Here is a 26,883-nt window from a genome sequence, read left to right on the forward strand (position 1 = left end):
GGCGCACCAGAGTGAGGGGGGTGCTCCGTGCGCACCAGAGTGAGGGGGGTGCTCCGTGCGCTCCAGAGTGAGGGGGGTGCTCCGTGCGCTCCAGAGTGAGGGGGGTGCTCCGTGCGCTCCAGAGTGAGGGGGGTGCTCCGTGCGCTCCAGAGTGAGGGGGGTGCTCTATGTAGTTGCTCTTGGTTGAGGATTCTAAACAGATGACCCCCTCTAGTTAACTTACGATTCCCAAAGAGGGTGTATGTCAACAGTTCTTGTAAAACTGGACAACCCCCTTTTAATCAGTGTGTGATGAAAAAAATTGTATTCTTCTATTACACTTTGGGTTTTAATTCTTCACAATTTTCAAAAACTGCTTTCTGTAATTATGGATCGTCATCGTTGAACCCACCATCACCTGTGGGTCTTTGACTAAGGCTTATGTTTTGGCTACCTGCCGCAGAAAATAAAATTGCTAATTTTGACGCCATTTGTGCACAAAAATTGACAACTTCTTGTGGCCTTCTGTTGCTCCCGCGACTCTCGAAAGTGTGCGTGGTTATCTAGGCAAGTAGGTTACTCCATAAATGGCACAATCTCATGAGGTAGCGTATAAAGGAGTAACATCTCTAGACCAAAAGTGCTTCTTTTTTTTAAATTTTTTTTTTTTTTTTAAGATGTGCCAAATTCCTCAAACAACATGCGGCTTTCATAAATTTGCTACAAATTATGGCAACACAGGGTTGAAGCAAAAAACACATCAAAATTCCCCCTCACAACTCTCTCCTATACAGTATGTCTACTTGGTGCAAGATCACCTTACTTCTTGAGTTTACTGCTATGAAGCTGTATGGAGTGGACACCTTTTAGTTAAGATCCGTTCACTTATTAGTTTTTCTCAAAATAAATGAATTTGTAGACTTCCATCTACTGCCCTTAGCTTTTGAAGGAAACATAAATAAGGAGGACTATGGAGGACCTAATGATTGCTTATCTCTCAAAGATAATGAATTCCTCCAACCAACTGCACCTAATCTTCTAAACTTCTTCTGGGAAACCTTTAATCTGTTAAAAGTTAAAAGTTCTTTTGGAAATTGAAATCATGATTGGCATGTCGTAAAGCCCTTTCCTTTGAAGCTTTTTCTTCGTTCTTTAGATCTATGAATCCCTCAAGTTTTTTTCCTTTTTTTTTTTTTCTTTTCTCCATTACTTTACACGTTTGAAATGTGTGTTAAATCTTCCTTTGCCTCCATAACCTCTTGTCATAGTAGATGATATTTTTATTTTTTTTAACTTTCTAGCTGCTGCCTGACATTGAGCTGTTTTCCTTAGTGGCTAGTTCATTGAAACAAGCCAGATGTTGAAAGGCTTTGCTATAATTTGCTGCTTTCTCACTTTTCCCATGTGGCTTCTACTGTTTGATTTCTGATATGACTTTAAAGAACAGCTGAACGTTGGAGGAAATACGAGGCAGCTGTAAGACAAGGTTTTAAAGAACAGGGTGTATAGCGCAGCAGTGGGGCTATAGCCAATAAAGCGCCTATCGGAGACTGCATGAGCTTTAAAAAAAAATACCAGCATGAAAAACAATTCCTTACTAAATAAGGATGCTTTTTGTATGTGCTGCCCCCTATAACCTGTGTACCGCTCCTATGACCCTATGTACGATGACATAACCATCTTGTATTACTTCCCATATTGGTGAGCTAAGTGATACTGGATACATCTTCCATTGTTTTCCTCGTGGTACTGAACCTTTTATCTCCAAGCATGGCAGGATGTCTACAAGAACATGCATGGACACAGTTGGGTCAACCTGTTTGCCGAATCTCAACACCTAGACTAGTCTGTGACCGAGGCTGAAATCCTTCAGTAATAAAATTCTTTATTTTTTTAGGAACAGCTGTAAAGTGCAGAGTTATGAAGGATCCAGTTTGGTGTTAGATGTTTGCAATCAGGTAGGTAGACCTCATACCTTGGGTAATGTAATTTCTAAATTACCTTCATTGAATCCTGGTTATAACTTTATAAGTAAATGTTATAAAATAATAAATCAAAGGTTCCTCCCTTCTTATACCTCCTGCCGGTCTACTGTGCTACTTTGCCTTCAGCAATGATTTCACTACATTAATGTGACTCCTGCAGCCAATCAGTAGCCTTAGCGATCGTCTGGTGCTGAGAAAAATGAGGTTTTAATACATGCAAATGAGCCTCTAGGAGCAACGGGGGCGTTGCCGTTACACCTAGAGGCTCAGCTCTGTCTACAACTGTCGCGCCCGCTCCACTTTTAATTGACCGGGCCGGGCAAGTGTAAACCTCATCACAACTGGCCCTGTCAATCAAACTTACCTGCTCCATGCTGCTCCGTCCTCCGTTGTCTTCATCTTCTGGTCTCATGCCGTTTACATCCGGTTGGCCATAGGCACGGTCACATGCACCGATCCAGTCAATGGCTGGCTTTCAGCCAGAAGCAGCACATCACCCCTGAAGCCAGTCATTGGCTGGAGTGGTGCATGTGACCATGCCTATGGCCAACCCAGTAAATGCCGCAACAAGAGTATGCTTTACATGGAACACCGCTGAGGATAGTGAGACACGTGGCATTACTGGTTACTCAATGCCAGGCGGATGCTGCAAAAGCAAATACAATTTTTAGTTTGATTACAAATCTTTGTCGCGGGTTCCCTGAAAACAGATTTTATACTGAAATTTTACCTTGTACTCACAGCAAGAAGATTGTTCCCCCAGCATCGAGAAGCGAGAAGGTCATGCTACAGATGAGGAGAAGCTGGCTTCTGTTCCAGCACCTAAGCCGACGGGCACTGGGATCAAAAGCCAACAAGAGGAGAACAGGAGTTCTTTGAGTGCCCCAATGACTCTACCTCAGGTAAGGGGGCACAGTCAGTAGCTGTTGATATCTCTTCGGACTACCCTATTTACACATACATTCAATTTGGCCAAGCGTGTATGTGTTGTCAATGAGAAGGCAGAAAGCCGCTACCAGACACTTCTGGTGGTGGCTTATTATCTCCAAGGAGAATATAAGGATTGGTGAAAATATTCAGTTGGCCCAATCCTTCTCTCCCCTGACATTATCTGTTGGGGAAAGTCGGAGCTCCCCTTACACATTACTGATGTGTCCAGGGGTCTTAGCTCTGTTTGCCTATATTTGACCATTGCCTCTCTGTTTTTACTTCCAGGATCAGAAAAGGCAATCATCTGTGGAGGCGTCTGAACCTTCACCTCAAGTGAGTATCTATATGATATACCATCTAAGTGATATCATATATTTCCTATATCCCTTGGATGAACCAAACCTGGAGGTGCAGTGATTATGGACTGCATGGTTTATAGGTCATACCCCATTTTTCAATCCACAGAATGTAGTCCTTTTTATATACCGAGAGCTGAAAACAAATTCTACTTACACAGTGCAACGGTGCTGCTGGATCCAGATTGGATATCCTCCTAGACCGCCATATGAATTCCATCTGTAGAATTGGATTTCATATATTTCTTCAAATCTTTATCTTTTCTTATAAGACCGTGCTGGGAAGTTCAGTGTGTTTGATGCTGCCCCCTTGTGGAAAAAAAAAAGGATTGCAGCTGATGTATTTAAAAATGTTTTGCCTTCTGCGGTTTCAACACGATGTGTCACTTTGTGAATGCATTGAGGCAGATTTACTAAGCGTTCCTCCCCAACAATCGCCTGCTCGTCAGCGGAGGAGACCGCTGCATTGACATACAGAGATCTCCATAGTATGGGGCGCAATGATCGCTAATGCCATCGCTTGTCCCCATACTGACTTTTTGTTTGGCAGCAGCAAAGCATGATTACACAGCACAATCTGCTGCCGGCAAACAACGATTTTTGTGTCTACACAAATGAACTATTACCCAAAGAACAAGCATTTGGCTCGTTAATTGGGTAATTGGCGGCACTTTTCCTATGGACGTTCATTAGCGATTATCTGGCGGATTCTCAGGCCGTGTGAAGGGCCCTTAAGGCCTCTTTCACACGAGCGTGACGGATTGGCATCCGGGTGCGTTCAGGGAAACTCGCACCATTTCGCAAGCAAGTTCAGTCAGTTTTTGTCTGCGATTGCTTTCAGTTGTTCAGTTTTTATCGCGCGGGTGCAATGCACTTTGATGCGTTTTTCACGCGCCATGATAAAAAACGGAAGGTTTACAAACAACAACATCTAGCAACCATCAGAGAAAAACGCATTGCATCCGCACTTGCTTGCGGATGCGATGCGATTTCACTTAAGCCCCATTCAATTCTATGGGGCCAAGGCTGCGTGAAAAACGCCGAATATAGAACATGCTGCGTTTTTTACGCAACACAGAACTGATGCGTGTACACAGACCCATTGACATGACTGGGTCAGGATTCAGTGCGGGTGCTATGCGTTCACGTCGCGCATTGCACCCGCGCGGAAAACTCGCTAGTGTGAAAGGGGCCTAAGTCACAGCTGGTATTATGGTCCTTAGGTAGGTTCACAATTCTACAGGTTCCCTTTAAGGCCTCTTGCACACGGCCGTGGTGCGGCTGTGCCGTGCATTGGGGACCGCAATTTGCGGTCCCCAGTGCATGGGCAATGTCTGTGCGGTGGCCGGGACGGATCGAGACCCATTCAACTTGAATGGGTCCGTGATCCGTCCGCACCGCAAAAAAATAGAACATGTTCAATATTTTGTGGTGCGTAGGCACTGACGGAAACAGCACGGAAGCACTCCGTAGTGCTTCGGTGGGGTTCCGTGCCTCCGCTCCGCACCGCAGCTCCAGATTGTGGACCCATTCAAGTGAATGGGTCCGCATCCGTAATGCGGGTGCACACAGCTGGTGCACGTGTATGCGGGCTGCAATACAGCCACTGCCTGGCAACGGCCGTGTGCATGAGCCCTTAAGTTGAAAGCCACCAGTAATCCTTAGGCCCTTTCACACGGGCGAGATTTCCGTGCGGATGCAATGCGTGAGGTGAACGCATTGCACCCGCACTGAATCCGGACCCATTCATTTCTAAGGGGCTGTGCACATGAGCCGTGATTTTCATGCATCACTTGTGCGTTGCGTGAAAATCGCAGCATGCTCCTCTTTGTGCGTTTTTCACGTAACGCAGGCCGCATAGAAATGAATGGGGTGGCATGAAAATCGCAAGCACCCGCAAGCAAGTGCGGATGCGGTGTCGATTTTCACGCACGGTTGCTAGGTGACGATCGGGATGGGGACCCGATCATTATTATTTCCCCTTATTACATGGTTATAAGGAAAAATAATGGCAATTCTGAATACAGAATGCTTAGTACAATAGGGCTTAAAAAAAATAAAAAAAAATAAAAAATATTTAACTCACCTTAATCCACTTGTTCGCGCAGCCGGCATCTCTTCTGTCTTGTTCTGTGAGGAATAGGACCTTTGACGTCACTACGTTCATCACATGGTCCGTCACATGATCCATCACCATGGTATGGATCATGTGACGGACCATGTGATGAGCGTAGTGACGTAATCAAAGGTCCTATTCCTCACAAAGAAGACAGAAGAGATGCCGGCTGCGCGAACAAGTGGATAAGGTGAGTTAAATATATATTCTTTTTTTAAACCCCTCCAGCCCTATTGTACTATGCATTCTGTATTCAGAATGCTATTATTTTCCCTTATAACCATGTTATAGGGGGAAAAAATACAATCTACACTACAACTAACCCAAACCTGAACTTCTGAAAGTCTGTTTTTTAGCACGCGCGTGCAAAACACATTGCACCCGTACGATAAAAACTGAACATCGTAACGCAATCGCAGTCAAAACTGACTGCGATTGCATACCTACTCGCGCGGGTTTGCCCGCAAGGCTCCAGGACGCATCCGGACCTAATCCGGACATACGCTCGTGCAAGGGGCCTTACTGGCTAAATCAACCTGACCATGTCTCAATAATGTGTTTTCTTTTTTTTTGCAAGTCTATTGCTTTAGGCCTCATGCACACGACCGTTGTGTGCATCCCCGGCCGATGTTCCTTTTTCCGTTTTTTTTCGCGGACCCAGTGACTTTCAATGGGTCCGTGGAAAGTCCGGAAAATGCACCGTTTTTGCCAGCCCGCATCCGTGATCCGAGTTTCCTGTCCTTCAAAAAAATATTGACCTGTCCTATTTTTTTGACGGACAACGGTTTACGGACCCATTTAAGGTCAACGGGTCCGTGAAAAATTACGGATGCACACAAGATTGCCATCCGCGTCCTTCATCCTTGTCCGTAGGCTACTTTCACACAGATGGATCGCTGATCCGTCTGCATAAAGCTTTTTAGATCTGATTTTTCACTTCGTGAAAACTCTGATCCGACAGTATATTCTAACACAGAGGCGTTCCCATGGTGATGGGGACGCTTCAGGTTAGAATATACTAAAAGAACTGTGTACATGACTGCCCCCTGCTACCTGGCAGGTGCTGCCAGGTAGCAGGGGGCAGCCCCCCTCCCTCCCCCCCTGTATTTAACACATTGGTGGCCAGTGCGGCCGGCCCCCCCTCCCCCCCCTCCCCCCCCCCTCCCCTCCCTTGTATTTAACACATTGGTGGCCAGTGCGGCCGGCCCCCCCTCCCTCCCTTGTTTTTAACACATTGGTGGCCAGTGCGGCCGGCCCCCCCCCCCCCCCCTCCCTCCCTTGTATTTAACACATTGGTGGCCAGTGCGGCCGGCCCCCCCTCCCTCCCTCCCTTGTATTTAACACATTGGTGGCCAGTGCGGCCGGCCCCCCCCTCCCTCCCCCCCCCTAATTAAAATGACCGACCCCCATCATTGGTGGCAGCGTAGAGTTCCGATCTGAGTCCCAGTTTAATCGCTGGGGCTCCGATCGGTTACCATGGCAGCCAAGACGCTACTGCAGTCTGGGCTGCCAAGGTTACTTAGCAATTTTAGAAGCATTATACTTACCTGCGATGTCTGTGACCGGCCGGGCGCTCCTCCTACTGGTAAGTGAAAGGTCTGTGCGGCGCATTGCTTATAGCTTATATTGTGGATCGGTGTTTCAGCAAAAACCTTCAGTTTTTGCCAATTGTACATCCACATCCATTCTGTTTTTCCGCAAAAAAAAAAAAAACGGAAGGAGGAATGTATGTTGCTAGGGTACTGAAATTTATTTATTTTTTCTATTTCTTGAAAACAGATCCGCAACAAGTTGCGGATGACATATCGATGTATCCGCATGTCATCCAGAACGGAACAACGGATGTGGACAGCACACTGAGTGCTGCCCGCATTTTTAAATGAATGGGTCGGCATTCCGTTCCACAAATTTGAGGAACGGATGCGTATTACCAAATACTGACGTGTGAATGGACCCTTATGCACATTCTGCATCCGTTTTAGGCTACTTTCACACTAGCGTTTTTGCTAGATAATACAACCGTCTGCATTCGTTATGAACGGATCCGTTTGTATTATCTGTAACATAGCCAAAACGGATCAGTCATGAACGCCATTGAAAGTCAGTGGAGAATGGATCAGTTTTCAATTGTGTCAGTTTCTTTCCGTCATGGATGCGAGGCAAGACGGATCCGTCATGACCCACAATGCAAGCCAATAGGGACGATCCGTCTTGCTCCGCATCCCATGACGGAAAGAAAACCACAGCATGCTGCGGTTTGCTCTCCGGTATGAGAACGGAACGGAATGCATTTGGAGCGCTCCATTCTGCTCAGTTACGTTTTGTCCCCCTTGACAATGAACAAAACGGAAGCATTTTTTTCCGGTATTGAGACCCTATGACAGATCTCAATACCGGAAAATATTAACACTAGTATGAAAGTAGCCTTAGCTATTTCCATGTGAAATCTGTTTTTTTTAGATGGGGGGGAGGGGAGTTTTACATACAGGACTTTTTTTTTTCTGTCTAAAAAAACGGATCTCAGACAGAAATAGCTAAAATGGATGCAAAATGTGCATAACGGATGCTTAAAATACAGGACAAATCAGAAGAACAGAAAATGAAACAGTGATGAGCCTTAGGGTCCATTCACACGTCCGCAAAATGGGTCCGCATCCGTTGCGGACAAGATTAGGCATTTTCTATTATAGTGCGATGTCCGCAAATTGCTGAATGCACATTGCCAGTGTCCGTGTTTTACGGATCCGCAAAACATTTACGGCCATGTGAATGGACCCTTAGGGGTCATTCAGACGGCCGTATGCTGTCCGCAAAAATGCGGATCCGTTTTTTGGCGGACAGTGCAGCATGTCCGCAAAAGGATTGCATTCCGTTTTTTTGCTGATCCATAGACTTCAATAGGGCCATGTCCTGATTTTCACTGACCAGTATAGGACATGTTTCATTTTTTTTCTGAGCCGTGCAATGGAAGAAAAGGGGACCCATAGAATTGAATGGGACAGCATCTAATCTGCAAAAAAATGGATCCGCATTTTTGCGGACAGCATACGGCCATCTGAATGAGCCCTTACGATGATTGCACAACAGTGTGTGACGGTGTATTTATAGGCTGAGTCCTATTGTGATCATGTCACAATGGTGTATGTGCTCCTAGTTTTGTTTTCATTCTGAGCATTTCCTCAGTTAGGATACTTTCACACTAGTGTTTCTATTTTCCAGGGTCCCTTTTTAGTGAAAGTTTGTTGTGACGCCAGTTGCAGTGAAGCAACAAGGGCACAGGGCCCCTTTTAGTGATATAGTGGTTGGTATCCAAGTGTAGAAATGTCAGAGTGGTGTAGGGTGGCCTAAATGTCCTTAAGGTGTTGTGCACGTGTCACGGTGCTCCTACCTGGATACCCTGGAGCGCTGTTATCCGAAGCAGAGCAGATAAGGGGAATAATGAGGGATTTGAAGAATAAATTGAGTCCAGGCCTTGTATATAGTGGAACAGCAACTTTACTTGAATAAACGTTTCTTCAAACAGTTTACAGGCTTTGTCTTGGTTCCAGCAGGCTTTGGCATGAATGGTGGCAGGCAAACTCCTCCCTGCTACGTCTGTTACTCTCTGGCTCTGCTGTGCTAACAGGATAGCTATAGAACTCGGCTTCTTCTTATGCTGTACGTAACTTGGTAATCTGGTCGGTCTCTAACTTTGTCCAGGGAACACTTTATTCCTGGCTTCAGAGGCTTTTAGCAGTGGCCTCCAGATGCAGCTGAGCTGAAGGTGCTCTAGCTGTCCTAGATGGGGCTTGTCCGGGACGGGCTCCTGCTGCACACCCTCCCTTGGCAGGGGGAAAAACTGAACTTGACCTCTACCCTAGAAGGGGTAGGCTAGACGGACTCTCTAACTAGCTAAACTCCTCCCTAGAGGGAGATAATAGAATGGAAAGGAAGGTTCCATTCCATGTAAGATGGCTGTCGTGTTTGCTGCCACCTGCTGGTGAACCAGGCATATTACATGTGAACAGTTACAAAATAAGAAATATAAATACACATTTTGCAGGATCTGGAAATTAATACCTGTGATGACATGTGGTTAACCATAGGAGACAGTACTGAGGCACAAAGGTGGTAATGCACCTCTGGGGCGTTAGTCTCAATACCGGAAAAAAAAACGCTTCCGTTTTGTCCCCATTCATTGTCAATGGGACAAAACGTAACTGAACAGAATGGAGCGCTCCAAAATGCATTCCGCATGCTGCGGTTTGCTTTCCGTAAAGACAGATCCGGCATGACCCACAATGCAAGTCAATAGGGACGGATCCGTTTTCCTCTGACACAATAGAAAACGGATCCGTCCCCCATTGACTTTCAGTGGAGTTCATGACGGATCCATCTTGGCAATGTTAAAGATAATACAACCGGATCCGTTCATAACCGATGCAGACGGTTGTATTACCAGCCCTGGCCCCATAACAAAGATTAAAAGGGGCTTCCCTCCTCTCATGAGGGTTATCACTATTCCCATAACCACCTGGGGCAATAGGATTGGTGCTTTTTTTGCCCCCTCTCTTTCATTTCCTTGATCCTTTGGTTAATTCCCCATGCCCTTGATGAGAGGATATCACTACAGCCTCTCAGCATCTATTAGGAAAAGGGACGCAGCCAGGCTGTTCTGTGTCCCCTCTCCCCAGGGGCCCCACAGCAGCCTCATGGTCCTCCTTTATAGTACCTAGGTTCTTGCTCTGATTATGACTTTGTATACGAGTCCTAACTTTTCCTAACACGTTATGAATGAAGGTCACAAGACAAGATGTTCATGCACAAAAGAGGATGGTGGTGTTACCATGGCAACACCAGAGCAAGCACGATATGTACTTTACTGCTGCAGTTTAGCCCCCAGGTGAATTGAGATATTAGAAAGTGTTTAAAATGTAGGCGATTGCATTCATAAATGTATAAAACCTCTTTGTAATCGATAAATGGCCCATGGACTTTTGGGGAATGACCCCTGAGCTCAATGCAGGGGGGCCTAGCTAAAGAAGAGAGCTGATCTCTACCAAACCATCCACTATACAGGCGTTGTCACTACTAGAAAGCTATATTCTGGTCTACACACCTTAGGTTACTGCTCTTTAAAATAAATAGCCAACGAGTGCGTACATTGCTGACATGGGTCCGCAAAAGCTGTTTTCACCAGCTAATAGATGGGGTCCCAAGTGGGAGACCCCACCTCCTCCATCATGACACCCATATGCCCTTTTATTCTTTTTTTGTTTTTCCGGGACTTACATTGTGCTGTTATTCATGATCTAACACCAGGTGGCAGCAGTTCTGCACTTCAATATGTGCAGCCACTTGGTGCCCAGCATGTTGTGTAGCTTAAGCTGCAGACTTAACCCATTGCATGACACAGGCTGAAATTCACAGTCAATAACCGTGGCAAATACATGATGTATAGGATTTGAAAATCCATCACGTAGCCCAAAATCCACCCTGTTCGCATGCACTATAGCGTAATGCTGATTTTCGGGCAAGGAGAAAGTAGTGTAAAGGTAGGTAGGTCGGGATTATGAAGGAAGGAAAAGATGCAAAGGACCTTTTGTCCACATGTGAAATCGCACCACTAGTCTACAGTCTGACCAATGGTTGTGCTCAATTTATTTTTTCATTGCTACCTGAAGGGGCGACAAAACGCCAATCTGCCTTAGTCAGAATATTCCACATTACTTTGCCCTGGGTGAAGGAAAGCCTAAGTATGCTTCAGCGACTTACTGACAGCGTCGTATAATACTACAACACCCATCAGATTGGGGGAAATCTCCTCGTATACAGCGGGTGCCGAGATCCAGATGGGTCCGATATCTGTCCTATCAGATTGTGTAGATTCTGTGTGCGCTTAGGGGCTGCAGATTAGGACAAATCACAGGACTCAGCATTCTCAGAGACACTTTTAAACAGGATGATCCCTTCAAGGGCATTTAGGGGGCAGAGCTTATCCCGCAGTCAGAGTGCCACTGCCATCTATCTGACTCACCTGTCGGAGCTACTGATATTTTGAGGATTTTTTTTTTGTGTTGTTTTTATTTTTATTTTTTTTATTTTAATGACTTTTAAACCACAGATCAGTAGTCTCCAAACTGTAGTTCTCCAGCTGCTGCTAAACTACGACTCCCAGCATGCCTTGAGGTGTAGTTTTGCAAGTCTGAGACCACTGGTATGATGTTCCTGACGGGCAGCTTCACACATGGGGAAGGGAGGTAGCGGAAATTAGGAAAAACGGGGCTGCTTGTGAAATACCAAATGCCGCCTATGGAAAATTAGTGGCAAGTTTCTGAGAGAAGGCAGCCGTGTTTTTTTTTTGTTTTTTTTTCTCCTCCTGTACAAACCCTTTAAGAGGAAAGACTTAATCAGCGGCTGACTTTTTCCATTTTATGCAGATTTTACTTTTGTGCAATTAAAAGTTCTACTGCACTTTGTGTGTTGAATACTCTATAGTTTCAAGACCTCTGCTTGCTTTCAGTAAATTGAACCGACCCTAAGGGTTAGCTATGATATATCCAGTCTAGGCAATTCTCTGTGCGCTAAAAGGGTTTAAAGGGCTTGGCTCCCATGAAAAAATATTCAATTTTTTTTTCCCAAGCCAGCACCTGGATCTGAATCAGATGACTGTATGAATGAGTCTGCATCCGTTCCACAATTTGCGGAACGGGTGCGGACCCATTCATTTCAATTGGGGCCGCAAAAGATGTGGACAGCGCCACCGTGTGCTGTCCGCATCCGTAGTTCTGTTCCGCGGCCCCGCAAAAGAACATGTCCTATTCTTGTCCGCAAAAATATCATAGGGCCGGCCATGTGTGGTCCGCAAAATGCGTAACGCAAACGGCCGATATCCGTATTTTGCTAAACACTACAGTCGTCTGAATGAGCCCTAATAATGTAATACTATGTCATTAAAAATGAATTATAGCCAGGGAGTTATAATAAAATGTAACTGTATAGCGCCACCTGCTGCTCGCTCTTTTCCTTATTTCTCTGTCCACCTACTGCTCAGTTCCACCTTTTTGTACAGTTAGAAGCTGTGACCGTTACAAGGGGAGAGCCGACGCACCCCTGAGCTGTGACAGAGAGAGAGCTGCAGCGAAAGGCCCCCCCCCCCCTAATCCACCAGCTTGAATTAAATCTATTAGAGCAATGAATGTGGAGATCTCTGGATCCAGTGAGGTACAGGGCTGGTTCTAGCTTTGTTTTAGAAAGAGATATGTACGATGTGATTTCGTTTTTATACCGTTAATTAATTAAAGGATTCTTGAGGAATCTCCAACAGACCTAATTCTGAGAGTTTGCTATAGTTGTATCCAGTCTAGACAACTATTTGAAGTCTTTAAAGGGGGTATTCTATGGCGTCAATATTGTTGACATGTCCTTAGGATGGGTTCATCAATATCAGATTAGTGGGGGCTGACTCCCGACAACCATGCCAGTCTTCTCTTTGAAGGGACTATGGAACTTGGTCTCTTTATTTTGTATCGGGCAGGGCGCCATACACTATGTAGTGGCTGGGGCCAGGTACTGCAGCTCAGTACAATTCACTTGAATAGGACTGAGTTGTAGAAAGACCATATGACCAATGAAGATGACCTGTCACGTCCAAAGAAGAGGCCACATGTTCACCTGAGCAGCATAGCCCCTTAAAACAACTGATTGGTAGTGGTGTCGAGCGTCAGACCCCGCCGATCTGATGTTAGATAGGTAATCAATATTACCGTCCGGGGCCACCCCTTTGAGTCTCTTCATAATGGTCACTGACGGGAGACAGACAGTGAAAATGGCAGATTTATGAAATTGGTCTACAAGAAAATGGTCTCTGTTTCCCATGGACAACCAATCACAACACAGCTTTGATTTCTTATGGTGCTCTTGCAAAATGAAAGCTGCGCTGTGATTGGTTATAAATCTGCCCCAGAATTTTTGAAAATGGAAAAAAATCCCTTACACATGAAGTCTCCATAAGGGAGTGACACAGGAGTTTTCTGTCTCTGCAGGAGCAGCAGCTTGCTCAGTTTGGGGAGTCATAATCCCCTGGACGCCTTCTATCTGATGTGACCGAACTGCGGTGCTTACTCTCATCCGAGAGGAGGTAACTTCCATCTGAGACTTCACGGACCCATTTCTGTCTTCATTCGGCGGCCATCTTTACTCCCGCAGAGATCTCATCACTGTCATTGACCAGAATGTGGCTTTATATCGGATGTGGGGGGCATAGTCGTGTCCTAGTCATATCGTCCCTTCCACTGCTTTATTCACTTCTACTAAGGCTGGGCTGTCCGGGTGTTTGTATGTAGCTGTGACGGACAGCATCTACCGTTTTGTGTATGCATCCCCTTTACACAGCAATGTGCCTCTGCGGTTACAGACTACAAGCCAACGCTGTTTGTGTGTTACTCCTTTTCCTCTGCCTGCTCTTCTATATAACACATGAACATAATGGGGAACTATCTGAGCGATAGGTACCCCAAAAATGGAGAACATTCTTTATATCCCACCCCTGCTCTATAGCCATGAATGAGAAAGTTCTGTAATCATTATTATCCGTTATCTGTAGTACTAGTTTCAGCCATCACCTGTTACGTTGTCTGTGCACATACGTGTACCATGCCACTTACATGATCACGTCGTTGGCCCATATTTAATCACCTAAAACAGCAATTCCTTCCAAAATTGGTACCCATAGTACAGATCATGAATTGCAAATATAGGGTCTGTTCACGTGGCCAGTTGGCGACGCAGAAATGGTCTCCGATTGTTTTTAGTGGAAGGCAGCGTTTTTTATAGCCACGGCCTCGCCAAGAACATGTCCTTTCTTGGGGCAGTTACGGCAAAAATGTGGCCACCAGTGCTAACGTGGCATCTCATTGAAGATATTGGGAGACAGTTTCCATGTTGCCACCTGGCAGGTTTTTGGCAAAAGTATCTGCATCAAATGGCACTCGGCAAAATACTTTGTCTGAACAGCCCCTTACCCCTGAACCCTGTATATAATGATCCACAGGATACATGTCTGGTCTCTGGGGGGCCTGCCAACAGAGGTCCTGGAGTCCCATGCATGACCACCTCTCCATTCAGCTCTATTTGACTGGTGGAGGCCGAGTGGTATCTCAGTCAGTCCCATAGAAGTGAATGGAGCAGCGGTCACACATCACACATTCATATGGGGACTCCTGTTCTCTGGCTTGCTTGGGGTCCTAGGGGATAACCGTTCTTTGTGGGAAAACTTCTTTAAAGGAGACATATTATTTTACAAATCTCTTGACATGTCCTAGTGACATTTTTAGAAGTTTTGATGAGGATCGGTGTACTGACAACCCTACTGATCCATAAAACAAAGTGGCTAAGCATTGTTTCCCTTGGAGCTGCAGTTGACTTTGCTTGGCTGTCTATGGAGAGCCTAGGATGCTATGTACCAATCCTTATACTTCATGCTTGGTTTCATAGTCGATGGATCATAGCACTCATCTTACCACTTAATTTCTGTGATGAGTAGGAGTCTCGGCACCTGGACCCCACCGATCAAAGCTTCCAACATGTCGCCATGATAGCAGCTAAATTTTAATCATTTTGTAGAGCCCTCATACTGGAGATCAGACTCATTTTACCTGGATTTATCCTCTAAAATTTGATGAAACCATGATGATCCTGAGATTTTTTTTTCTTTTTGAAGATTTTTTTTGATTATTATTTTTTTTTTAAATTATCTATCTATAGCAGAGTTAACACTCAAACTCAACTCAAATTGCTTAACTCATCGTGATATCCCAAAACATTGAAAAGCAATAGAAGGTGTCGGCTTAACACAACTAGTTTAGTTAAAACTTCTAGTTAAGCATGTGTGTTAACTCCACTACATCTGTACACACACAAACACAATGTGGAATTGCTGTTTAGTTTCATTACATGGCGGTTGTATATCTCTCAATACATCTGACCTGCTGATAATACCCCTCTCTTTCTATCTAAAGATCATTATGAAGGGAGATTGAAGCCAAGGACTGGCAGGTGAGGTATGAGCAGAGCCATGCAGAGGTGCTGGAGATGAGGTAATGTCACTGTCCGTGTGTATTGTGGGATTTGACTGGTGATATTGTCATTGTGTTTATTGTTTCTATGTGTTTTGCAGGAAAATTGTTGCTGAATATGAGGAAAACTATTGCACAAATGATTGGTGAGTGAGGTCATCATTTCAAATGGGTGGTTTGGTCTCCATCTACAAGATATAACTCGAGATGTCGAAAGGAGGCAGTAATGGTAGCACTTTTGGCTCTTAAAGTTATTGCCGTAATTACTGCCTCCTTTCAACACTGTGTCTAGGTGGTGGTTCTGGAGATGCCCATGGAGCCATACAGAGACAGGACCTAAACCCATGTTGCGTGTTTGGCACAGCGTGAGTGTCTTAGTTGTTGTCTGTAGCCTCCAAAAATGTCTTGGATGTTTGATATACGTGGTGCCAAACACCCATACTCTTCAGTGGAAATTTCCCCACAGTGTTTTTATTGATTTAGCCGCTAGTTTGTAGGGAGCCATGGTAGGAACTCCACCACAACACATAATAAAGATGTCTGCCACTGTTTATATTCCCTATCAGGTTTTGGATACTGGAGCCATATATTGTTGACTTTTTATCTCCTTGTATGAATGCTTCTGTCTCCTTCTTTCTGTAATATTCTGATATTATACAAATCTAGAAGATGAGCAGAGGAGTAAGATGTCTCCCAGAAGAGTCTACAACAGGTCACCCTAGAGAAGGAACAAGCCCTCGCGGATCTGAAACTCGGTAGAGCGATCTCTATCTGACCTTTTCAGGAGATACGAGAACCTCAAAGGTGTCCTAGAAGGATTCAAGAAGGTGACTTGGCTTGGCTTTGCTTTCATGACATCAGATTGTTCATCTCACTTTAGTTTATAACAAAGGTCCTATTTTTTTTACTGCTCCAGAATGAAGAGGCTCTGAAGAAATGTGCACAAGATTACTTAGCAAGAGTAAAGCAAGAGGAGCAGAGGTACCAGGCCCTGAAAGTCCATGCAGAAGAGAAGCTGAACAAGTGAGTGATCCTACAACCCTGTATGTAGCTTAACTTCTAAAAACCAATGGGGATGTTATAATTATGGAAAACTTCTGTGTGCCATCCATTAACCTTGACATTCATTAATGGCCCACTATAACTGGATCATATAGCAAAAGTCAAGACAACCAAAAGTAACCCTTAAAGTAAGGGAATATAAACACATACACATGTTTTACAAGTTCCAGCTGAAGGAAGCCACAAATTCCAAGTCTTGGGAAACCTAAAACCAGTTAAACAACCCTTGCTCAAAGTACCTTTAATGGGCCAAAGTGTTTACTATATCAATTTTGCATTGTCATCTGCAGTCCCTGAACCCTCTGTTAGGTGAAATCAGGCCTCCCTTTCTTATAGACAACTGCATAAGGAGCCTGCACCCACTGCAGTAGGTGTGAATTCTATTTACCATTTGCTGGCCGAAAATGGAAGAGGTCACATGAATGAAAGAGATTCTCCATTAGGACAACATCTGTACATATGGCCCCTCTCTAAGCAAAGTAGAGGGGCCTAACAAACAGTTGTGCTTGCTCTGGGGGGTCTTATACATGGATGTCCAGATTTGTCCAATTAGCTGATCATTGCTGACTCTTGAGACCCTGGCAAACATTAAAGGGGTGTGTGGAGTGCTACATTATCAGATGACCGGGGTCCAACCTGCCGATCCGCTGTTTGAAGAGGTAGCAGCTCTCATGCAAGTGTTGCCTCCCTTCACTGTAATTACAACTGCTCACCCGTTCACTTTAGCACCTCCCGGCCATCTTAGGTTGATCACTTATCTAAGGATAGGTCATCAATATGTAGCATTCCACAACTCCTGCAAGAGGTTATCTGTGTTCCCTGTGAGATTTCCATGACTTCTTGTTTCAGCAACTTGCAGGAAATCCTGCAGACTGAGAGACACAAAGGATAAGATAATCTTGTGATTATTTTTACCATTCGTTTCTAGCTTTAGTGAAAAATGTATACCGTCTGGTAACCATGTTGGCCGCATGGAGATCTGAAGTAGTCACAAGCAGGCTTGATTCTCAGTGGCTGGGCCACCTTCCAGACCCATCTGATATCTTCAGTGGGACACACACTAGACCACATTTACCGTTTTCAGGGTGCTATCCAGGTGAACAATCCACCCACACTTTAACAAAGGTCCATGATTAGGGAGGACTTGCAGAGTTTCACACATGGATTGGCCGAGAACAACCCTTTTGGGGGCAGCTTGTACCTTAGTTTTTCTGACTATTAGCAGCTAGCAGTTTAATGGTGGTTCAGACTAAGATACCACACACCCTCCACATTAAAAGTGGCCATGCACATTACGAAAAAGGTGACTGACTTGGTTTAGTGTTCCGATTTGGCAAATCCATAGCTAATTTGGATTATGTTTGTTCTTGTCAGAGCCAACGAGGAGATTGCACAAGTTTTCGCACCAAGGCCAAAGGAGAGAGCGCAGCTTTGACAGCAGGACTACGGAAAGAGCAGATGAAAGTAGTGAGGTCGCTGGAGAGAGCACTGGCAACAGAAGGTGCTGAGTTTATCTCCAGTGTACACTAAGTATTTAAAGGGGACCTAATGATCTGGTTGAATCACCAGTTACAGCAATGTCTACTTCCCACTCTCCTAATGGCAGCATGTGTGTATGTTTGAGGACATCATTGTATTTTGGACCCAACATGAGGTCTCCATGGTCACATTGGACTAATTGGGCACCAGGGGGACATGTTGTCATTTTTTTCCTCCCAGTAGTATTACCTCAGGCTTTAGTCCTGCACTTTAAGTGAAAGGCCTTACTAATTGTAATAACTAGAATGGAGCTACAAGGTTCTGCTAACCTGGGTAACGAATTCTTTCACACTGGTCCCTCAATTGCAAGTTTCCAATGTGTGTTGCACATTATAGGTTTTATCACCACAGAAAGAATAAAATCCTTGCATTATGCTGTGGAGAATTTGCCAAAAGGATGTCCCCTTTTCGACATCATTTACTGGGACCTTCTTTGCTCAATTGTAGCTGCTGAGCGAGCATTTGGAGCAGAAAGCAGGAAGAATTACCTGAAATGAAGGAGAACTATTACTAGCAGGTGGGGCAGGAAGTCTGCGAGGTGAAGCCTCAGCTGCAGAGCAGGAAGTGATGTCAAGGATGAGGGATCCGTCTTGGCAACTTCTGCTGTACAACTCGTAATATACAGCAGTTGTTATTTCCTGTGGAGGACCTATAGGGTCCAGCATGGGCGGACTGGCCATGGACCCTATAGGGAAATTTCATAGAGGGGCGCCAGCCAGATGCATAAAGATCTGATGCTCTCAGCATTAATTAATGTAGGAGCATCAGGCCAGTGGCCACAGGTGCCATCTTGAATTCAACTGTATTGCAGTCCTAAGGACGATGATACAGTTTCATGCTGTTGCTCAGGCAGTAGTATTCCGTGCTGCACTGTGGTATCTGGTTCTGGCTGGAGCAGTATATTATGCTACACGTGATATCTGTTCTGCTGAGTCAGTATTTTGAGCTGCACTGTGGTATCTGGTTCTGCTGAGGCGGTATTTTGTTCTGCACTATGGTAGTGCTGTTGCCCCACCTTTTGAGTCAGTTTGGACCCCCTACAACATGGGGCCACTTTTTACATATTTTTCCAAGGCCACTTGAAGTTTCCAGTCTGTCCCTGGAGTACAGAGCACCTGGGAACATCAGTTTAAGGGTCCAGAAGGAAAGAATTAATGTTCTTGTAGCTCCATTTTACTAATTATAAAATATTCGCTGGAGATTCAACTGAAGTGTCATAGATTTGTTGGGTCTTCCTTGTCGTATGAAGGAAGGGAAATATACCCACTTTAAGCTCATTATTGCCTCTCACTTTGCCATCCCGATTGATAATGTATATCCTATACATAGGACACTTGAAGTGAAATTTTTAATCTGTTTTCCAGAACCAAGAGATAGAAGAGCTGACAAAGATCTGTGATGAGCTAATCGCCAAGATGGGGAAGACTGACTGATGTCCCTCCCACCACCTCACGATGATCTTCCTTGCCCCCACATTGGCTCCCAACCAGCATGAGTCCTGTAACGTTCAGAGACTGTGGACCCAACTCCTCCCAACGAGACCTGTAACTGATTGCTCCTGCCTTCTAATACCAGCAGGAAGAACGCCCTTGGTGTATATTTCTGTATGGACTAATGAATCCTCCTTGTTCTAGTGCAGAGCATGTTTGCCCGTGTACCAGGCTTTCCCCCCGATTCTTATTTGTTGGCATCAATATGATAGGTGCTGCTGGCACTGGTGCTTGTCAGTAACCCAGGTACAACTGCTGTTGTGGTGCTAGCATGAAGACCATTAGATGCCCATAACTGATGCCCAGCTGAGGGTGACTAGGATTTTGTAAGCCTCTTAAGCAGTAAATGGCTTTTACTATGCAGTAAATCTTATCTGCAATGTTGACAGGGAAACTATAGTATACGCTTACCACCCCTCAGAGTCCCGGTAATCACCTATTGTATATGACTAAAACCTATAGAGGTATCCATCTGTTATGGGCAGTAGTCCATGCATGCACCAGTCAGCAAAGGGTCAATGTAAATGCCACCTAACAGTACCATACACTTTACACTTTTCACCCGGTCTGATGCAACTCTGCGTCGTATGAGTGTCTCTTAAGAGGATTGGGCAGGATTTAGCTGTGCTGACGATGATCATAGAATATTGGCTGGTCCAATAGATAACAAGAAGCCTTGAAGCTCTGTTGGGGGCTTATTGAAGACCACAGAACTGTACCTGTTTTGGACTTGAAGACAAATAACATGTGACCTCCTTTAAAGGGATTAGAGACTTCACAATTTGACCATAAAGGTGGAACTGTGGGGGAGAGTTCCATGAACCAGCTGAAGGGCCTCCTCACCATTGCTCCACCTGCTTGACTGAAACTAGGAATACTGTACTTAGTTTATGGGTCTACTGTATCCAGCCTCACAGAAGAAGACAGAAGGGAGAGGTTTAGATTAGTAGGACCAAAAGAGCTTGGTTGTGTGGCTACTTGGATTGGCTGCAGCTTTCATCCTGTTATCTGTTGTATACAGTAGATACCTATATAGCCATGCACTTGCACCTCCAAAATATATTGGCAGTGCAGTCCATGCCAGTGCAGGCAAATGAGGGACAACTTGGCTGTCCCATAATTAGGGAATTCAGCCATACTAATGCTTAAGAGAGTTAATGGTAGGGGGTAGTGTTGATGCGAACTTCTGTTTTAAGTTCGGCGTCTAAAGTTCGGCTTCCGGTTTAGCGGAGGATCCCGATTTGGATTCCGAATTCGTTGTGGTCCGTGGTAGCAGAATCAATAATCGGCCATTATTGATTCCGCTACCACGGACCACAACGGAATTCGGAATCCATATCGGGATCCTCCGCTAACCGGGAGCCGAACTTTAGACGCCGAACTTAAAACAGAAGTTCGCTCAACACTAGTAGAGAGCAGTTCAGAAGTGGAGAACCCCTTTAAGAGGCCAGGTAGTCATATTGTAGGATGTAGATGTAGTTTTGCACAGAACAAGGCCAATTGTCACTTGGTCTCCATGAAGTCTTAAAATCTGTCAAGTTTTCTCTAAGAGTTAGGTTTGATATCTTCTCCCGTTCCCCCAAAAATTGCCTTGTGGAGGTCTAAGGATCACTTAGCCAACTGTCTCAATCATGCCATCCGTGGGGCCTTCATGGAATTTCGGTTTTCATCTCGTCTGCATCATGGCCCCAAGGAGCTTGACCATGCTCAGCTGATGGTTGCAAATTCATTTTCAAAAACCCCCAGTGGCCGTTTGTGATCAACAGGGGGAACTGTGGTTCTCGAAAAATAGTCATGTGGCATTCATAAAGTGGTTAACAACGCAGAAGCTGAGTCCACCAGAGAGAGAGAGATCCTCTTAGTGAGTGGCTAATAGAGGGGTTCATCAACATCAGGCATGCTCAACCTGCGGCCCTCCAGCTGTTGTAAAACTACAACTCCCAAAGTGCCCTGCTGATTGCTGTAAGCTGTTCGGGCATGCTGGGAGTTGTAGTTTTGCAACAGCTGGAGGGCCGCAGGTTTGAGCATGCCCGCTCAACATCCATAGGCTTATAAAGAGTGTATGAAGAGGTTGTTGATGAGATAACCCATTTATGTAACATATTAGGTTAGAAACATGGCCTCAATTAAAGGGATTTTTTGGTCCCTTGCATATTAGATTGTCAGGGTCCAAACACCCAGCAGCCCCATCGATCAGTTGTTTCAGATATGCACCAGAAGCCTATAGAGTGGACAGAACCGGAAGCACAAGGTTCCATCCACTGTAGGTAGCCATTGCGGGGTACTGAATGGGAGTTGAGCTGCAGTGTGCCAGAGGTGGTATCTACACAGGGGACAGAGCTTTTCTGGTAGCTGCCAAAACAGCTTATCCGTGGTGGTGCCAGGTGTCTGACCTATCCTAAACATAGGTTATCAATATCCAAGTACCGGAAAAAACCCTTTAATGAATTTTCATTTCTTTTGCCTGGGGGTCCCTCTTCAATCCCCCATTTTCCTGACGCTCCTAAGGGTATATTCACAGTGTCTGTGTGGCATATTGGCAGTATATGTCGGGACAGTGCAGTGTGAATAAACCCCTAGGCCAGGCACGTCCAAAACGGCGGCCCCTCCAGCTGTTGAAAAAAAAAACTCCCAACATGCCCTAATAGCTGTAAGCTATCCAGGCATGCTGGGAGTTGTAGTTTTGCAACAGCTGGAGGGCTGCAGTTTGGACATGCTTGTCCTAGGCGCTAATGACTTTTCAAATCCTTTCAAACTTTCATATCAACTTTGCCTTTGTACCTTTAGACAATAGCCTTAAAACTGTAAATCAAGGCACACGTTCCCCGAAACATCGCCACTCACATCTATAGGGGATGCACGGTATTGCAGGTCATCCCTATTTAAGTGATTGGGCGGAACTGAAAAATCAGAGACACCCTATGGAGGGAAGTGGCCCTGTTCTGGGAGAAGAAGAAGAAAAGCAGATCCTTGTACGTCCCCGTTAAGCACCTCCATCCTCCCCCGCTGGCTATTTCAAGATGACTGTGCCCTTGAAGGGTCATGAATTTTCTGCTGCTATCCTTGTTTGCAAAAATGAATATATATTAAAAAGGATATATTTTTCCAGATGTGGAAGCCAAATAACCCTTTGCTTATGCGAGGTCTAGCCTGTTCTGAAATACCGCAATCTGGCTTCAGAAATATATATATATTATATATAACCGCAGGATATTTTTATATACAGCGAGATCTTTTTATATGTGCAGATGACTGACTATCTCACACAGACAAGAAGCGTGACTAATATATGAAGACATATATGTATAACAGTATATATATATTTTTCCTTGTGTGTATAAATGTGTCTCTGATCCGACGCTGGCTTTTTTTTATTTCTGTGTAGACACTGGGGGGGGGGGGCATTTATCAAGTAAATTGTGGATTTAGATAAAGGGTGGATTTGAGATAAATTCATCAACCTTGGGGCGCAATTATGGATGTAAAAAGACTAATTAAGAGGTGGCTCGTGGGAGAGAAAATGTCTCTGTAGTATATTTGGCGCTCATCATCCATGTATGATTTCTCATTTTGCCCCATTGTGGTTGATACGCCGCTCAGGCCGCTAGACTTTATTTTTACAGTTTGGTCCCCACATTGTACCTCCTCATGCATATGGCCATATTATGGTTCTGTACAAGTTCTGGAAAAGTAATATGGCACCCATTAAAGCTTACGGGCTCTACTGTACCGCCCTATGCTTCTGATTTCATACAAAGGATTTTCGCTTCAGTTTATAACGAATGCAGGTGAAGAAAATACTGGCCTGCTCTGACATAGGGGTTGTCCCACAAATGTTCGTGAGATAAATGTTGGATCGATGAGGCTCCCTTAGTCCTCTCTCTCTGAATGGCCCACTGCTCCATTCACATCTATTCGACTGATGTAGAAAGCGCTTTGTCAGGCCCCATAGAAGTGAATGGAGCGGTTGACTCATGCACCCTGCCCTTCCAGTCAGAGGAGTGGACTCAAGGACCACAGCTCCACGTAGAGACGCTTGCAGTGGTCCACAGAGTCGCTAGCGCATCATAGTGCAGAAACCATAGGGACGCCATGACCTTTACATATTCAGAGTGTTTTGGAAACGCTCCAGTTTAATTCAGTCCTGGAGATGAGATCTTGGAACCAAGTATTATACTTTATACCTTACAGTAGCCTCATGGAGGTTCTTCTATAGGGGCACATATAGGACCCATGTCTGAAAGCATGTAAATAACAAAGATGAACCACACCACAGGGGTCTGATCACTGTCATCTAATGGAGGTCCTATCAGAATATCAAATGGGGGGCCATAATTATTCTGAGGATGAGAAGCTTCAGTGCTGGAGACTCTGCCCCTCAGAGCTCACAGATAGCCGCAGCGCCGCCTTTCTCTTTGTGCTGGTATTAATCGTCGTAATCGTGTCATGGTCAGACGTCTAATCCTATAACAAGACATTAACACCGGCTCCTCTCCTAGAACGTCCTGCAGCAAGCCAGCGGAGACTATGAAGGCCCTGTTCCACCTCACCCTGGTCCTCTCGCTACCTCTGGACAGTAAGTGTAGTCTTTATGGTAATTTCCAGATTTTCTGGGGAATTTTTAGTAACTGAGCCTTAACCACAAGGAAAGTTCTGCACACAGCAGGGTACTGGCTTCCAGTATTAGAGCATTCCTACACGTGTTCTCATTGAAATTTCTGCAACTTCCCATTCTCTTGCTGCAGGAGAAGATGGCAGAAGGGACAGCAGGACTCAACTGTTTAGATAATTCGGCAGGTTTATCTGCAGTTCTACAGAGATTGAGCAGAGTGCGACATGACTGTGCAAATCCGTATGGTGGCCATAAACTGGTAGCTGAATACACTGATCAGCCATAACACTGAAAACACTGAGAGGTGGAATAACTAGTGGCAATGGCACCTGGCAAGGGGTTGATTATCTTAGGCAGCAAGTTCATGTGAACAATGGGTAGGCATAAGAATCTGAATAAGGGCACATTGTGAAGGCTAGATGACTGGGTCAGAGAATCTCTAAAAGAAGCAGGTCTTGTGCGTTTGTTCTGGTGTGCAGCGGTTAGTACCTACCACAAATGTCCAGGAAGGACAACTGGTGAGCGTCTCATGGGAGTCATGGCTCATTGATGCGTATGGGGTGCCACGGCTAGTCTATCTGGTTCAATCCCACAGAACTACTATACTATAATATTGCTAAAAAGTTCCTGTTGGCAATGATAGAAAGGTATCGGGACACAAGGGGTAATTGCAGCTTGTTTTTATATGGATCTGTCTAGCTGCAAACCAGTCCGAGTGGCCTCGATGGCCCCCTGTCCACCACCAAAGTGCACGTTCGCATCAGAACTTGGACAATAGGAGTATTGTAAGAAGGAGGCCTGGTCTGATTTTTTTTTTATATCATATATGGTTGAGTGCATTAAGTCCTTACCTGTGGAAGAGATGGCATCACCAGAATGCACTATGGGAAGAAGACAACCTGGTGGAGGCAAAGTGATGCTTTATTCAATGTTCTGCTGGAAACCTTGGGTCCTGGCATCGTGTGGATGTGACACATACCACCTACCTAACCACTACCAAGTACCCACTTAAGACGGCGGTATCTCCTAATTGGCAGTGGCCTCATTCGGCAGGATATTACCATGGCCATGCTTGCAGTTTTGCTTCAGGAGTAGTCTGAGGACATGACAAAGAGATCTAGGTGGTGAACTTGACTCCAATTTCCCAGATCTCAAATAACGAAAAAACAATTTTGAGCAATGGAAGCCTTACCTTACAATTTACATGGCTTAAGGGATCTGCTTCTAATGTCTTGGTGCCCGATACCACAGGACACCATCAGAGGTCTTGTGGAACCTATACCTCAACATGGTCAAAGCTGTTTTGATGGCACAAGAGGGAACTCCACCATATTAGATGGATTTAATGTTACTAGCAGATCGGTGTAATGTACGGTACTATATGTGAGAGTGTTTCCAAACCTGAGGCTCCCAACACAATTGAGTCCAGCTACTTAACATTATCCAACTGCTACTGGACAAGTGAATGAAAGGTTTCCATTTAGGACACTATCACTGGTAAAAGCTTCCTGTATTCATAAATGATATCATATGTGGTTATTTCTGAAACAACACTTTGTATAAGAAGACTTCTGGTAACCATTAGGTTGACATCTTTGTGGTCTGGCTGACAGTTATACCTATGGAGCTGTGTGTGACGTCCAGCTGTATGTCACTAGCAGTGCGCACATTTCAAATCTATTACATTTTAAAGAGGGTCTCCACCCCAATTTTTTTTTTGCATTGTATAGGTTTCTTCTTGGTATCTATATCTGGTATTTTCTAATTGCTCTTACATATACTTACACTTACCACCTATAAACTAGAACAAGGGGTGTCATTGTCTTTGTTGCCACTAGAGGGGCGCTATAAGAGACATTGTAAACAGCATTCTGTTATACTAAAAGTATTTGCATGGATCCTTCCTATCATATATCCATATATATATATCATATATGTAAGGCATTGTGTTTGTTACACTGTACGTGTTTTTTTTGTACCTTGGAAATAATTCAGAGTATGACCTTTCATGCAGTCACCTGTGAAGTCCATATGAGGTTCATACAATGGCCATTGAGAAGAAGACACCGGTGGACATCTCTGATTGGCCAGCTGTAATGGTGGACTGTATGACCAGTAAAAAGACTCCAAAATGGGAAAATGCTGTATGGTTAAAATAGCTGTTTTTTTCGTGTTCCTTCTGTAAAGGTAAAACCTTGAAATGTCACAGCTGCGTGGCTTCCACTGAAGAGGAATGCTACCGGCAGGGTCAGGGTAGCACGTGTGTCCACCAGTATGCAGAGGTCTGCTCTCCACCATCATCGCACCAAGTAAGTACTATCCTTCTGTGGGGTTCTCGAAGAGTAACACATATTCATAGCTCGTTACCCCACATGTTTACATGCACACAGTGCCCAGACAATGCCACCATGCAGTGCCCGCACAATACCACCATACAGTATACAAATGATTATCTCCATATAGTGCCCACACAATACCACTAGGGATGAGCGAACTTCATATTTTGAAGTTCGGGTTGGGGTATATGCTGAATTGCGTTATGGATTCCGTTACCACGGACCATAACGCAATTCCATGACGGAATGCATAATGGAATGAATAACGGAATGCCTCTACGGCCACTCCGTTATGCATTCCGTCATGGAATTGTGTTATGGTCCGTGGTAACGGAATCCATAACGCCATTCCGGCATATACCCCAACCCGAACACACGAACTTCAAAATATGAAGTTTGCTCATCCTAAATTACCACTATACA

At 44.8% G+C, this 26,883-nt stretch overlaps 1 protein-coding gene across 1 annotated transcript in view; it reads left to right on the top strand.

Annotated features, from left to right (window-relative positions):
• The window catches only part of TACC1 (transforming acidic coiled-coil containing protein 1), a 58,274-nt gene extending 37,605 nt beyond the window's left edge, over positions 1-20,669 (top strand). The window contains 15 exon segments of the mRNA XM_040415890.1: positions 1,877-1,937; positions 2,708-2,866; positions 3,174-3,227; positions 3,801-3,907; positions 15,377-15,442; positions 15,523-15,544; positions 15,546-15,567; positions 16,088-16,108; positions 16,111-16,169; positions 16,171-16,248; positions 16,338-16,444; positions 17,858-17,882; positions 17,885-17,974; positions 17,976-17,984; positions 19,387-20,669. Of these exon segments, the coding sequence (XP_040271824.1) occupies positions 1,877-1,937; positions 2,708-2,866; positions 3,174-3,227; positions 3,801-3,907; positions 15,377-15,442; positions 15,523-15,544; positions 15,546-15,567; positions 16,088-16,108; positions 16,111-16,169; positions 16,171-16,248; positions 16,338-16,444; positions 17,858-17,882; positions 17,885-17,974; positions 17,976-17,984; positions 19,387-19,455 (949 nt within the window). The 3' untranslated portion in view covers positions 19,456-20,669.
• The last annotated feature ends 6,214 nt before the right edge of the window (positions 20,670-26,883 follow it).

This window comes from Bufo bufo, chromosome 1, assembly GCF_905171765.1.
Source record: "Bufo bufo chromosome 1, aBufBuf1.1, whole genome shotgun sequence".
Lineage (NCBI taxonomy): Eukaryota > Metazoa > Chordata > Amphibia > Anura > Bufonidae > Bufo > Bufo bufo.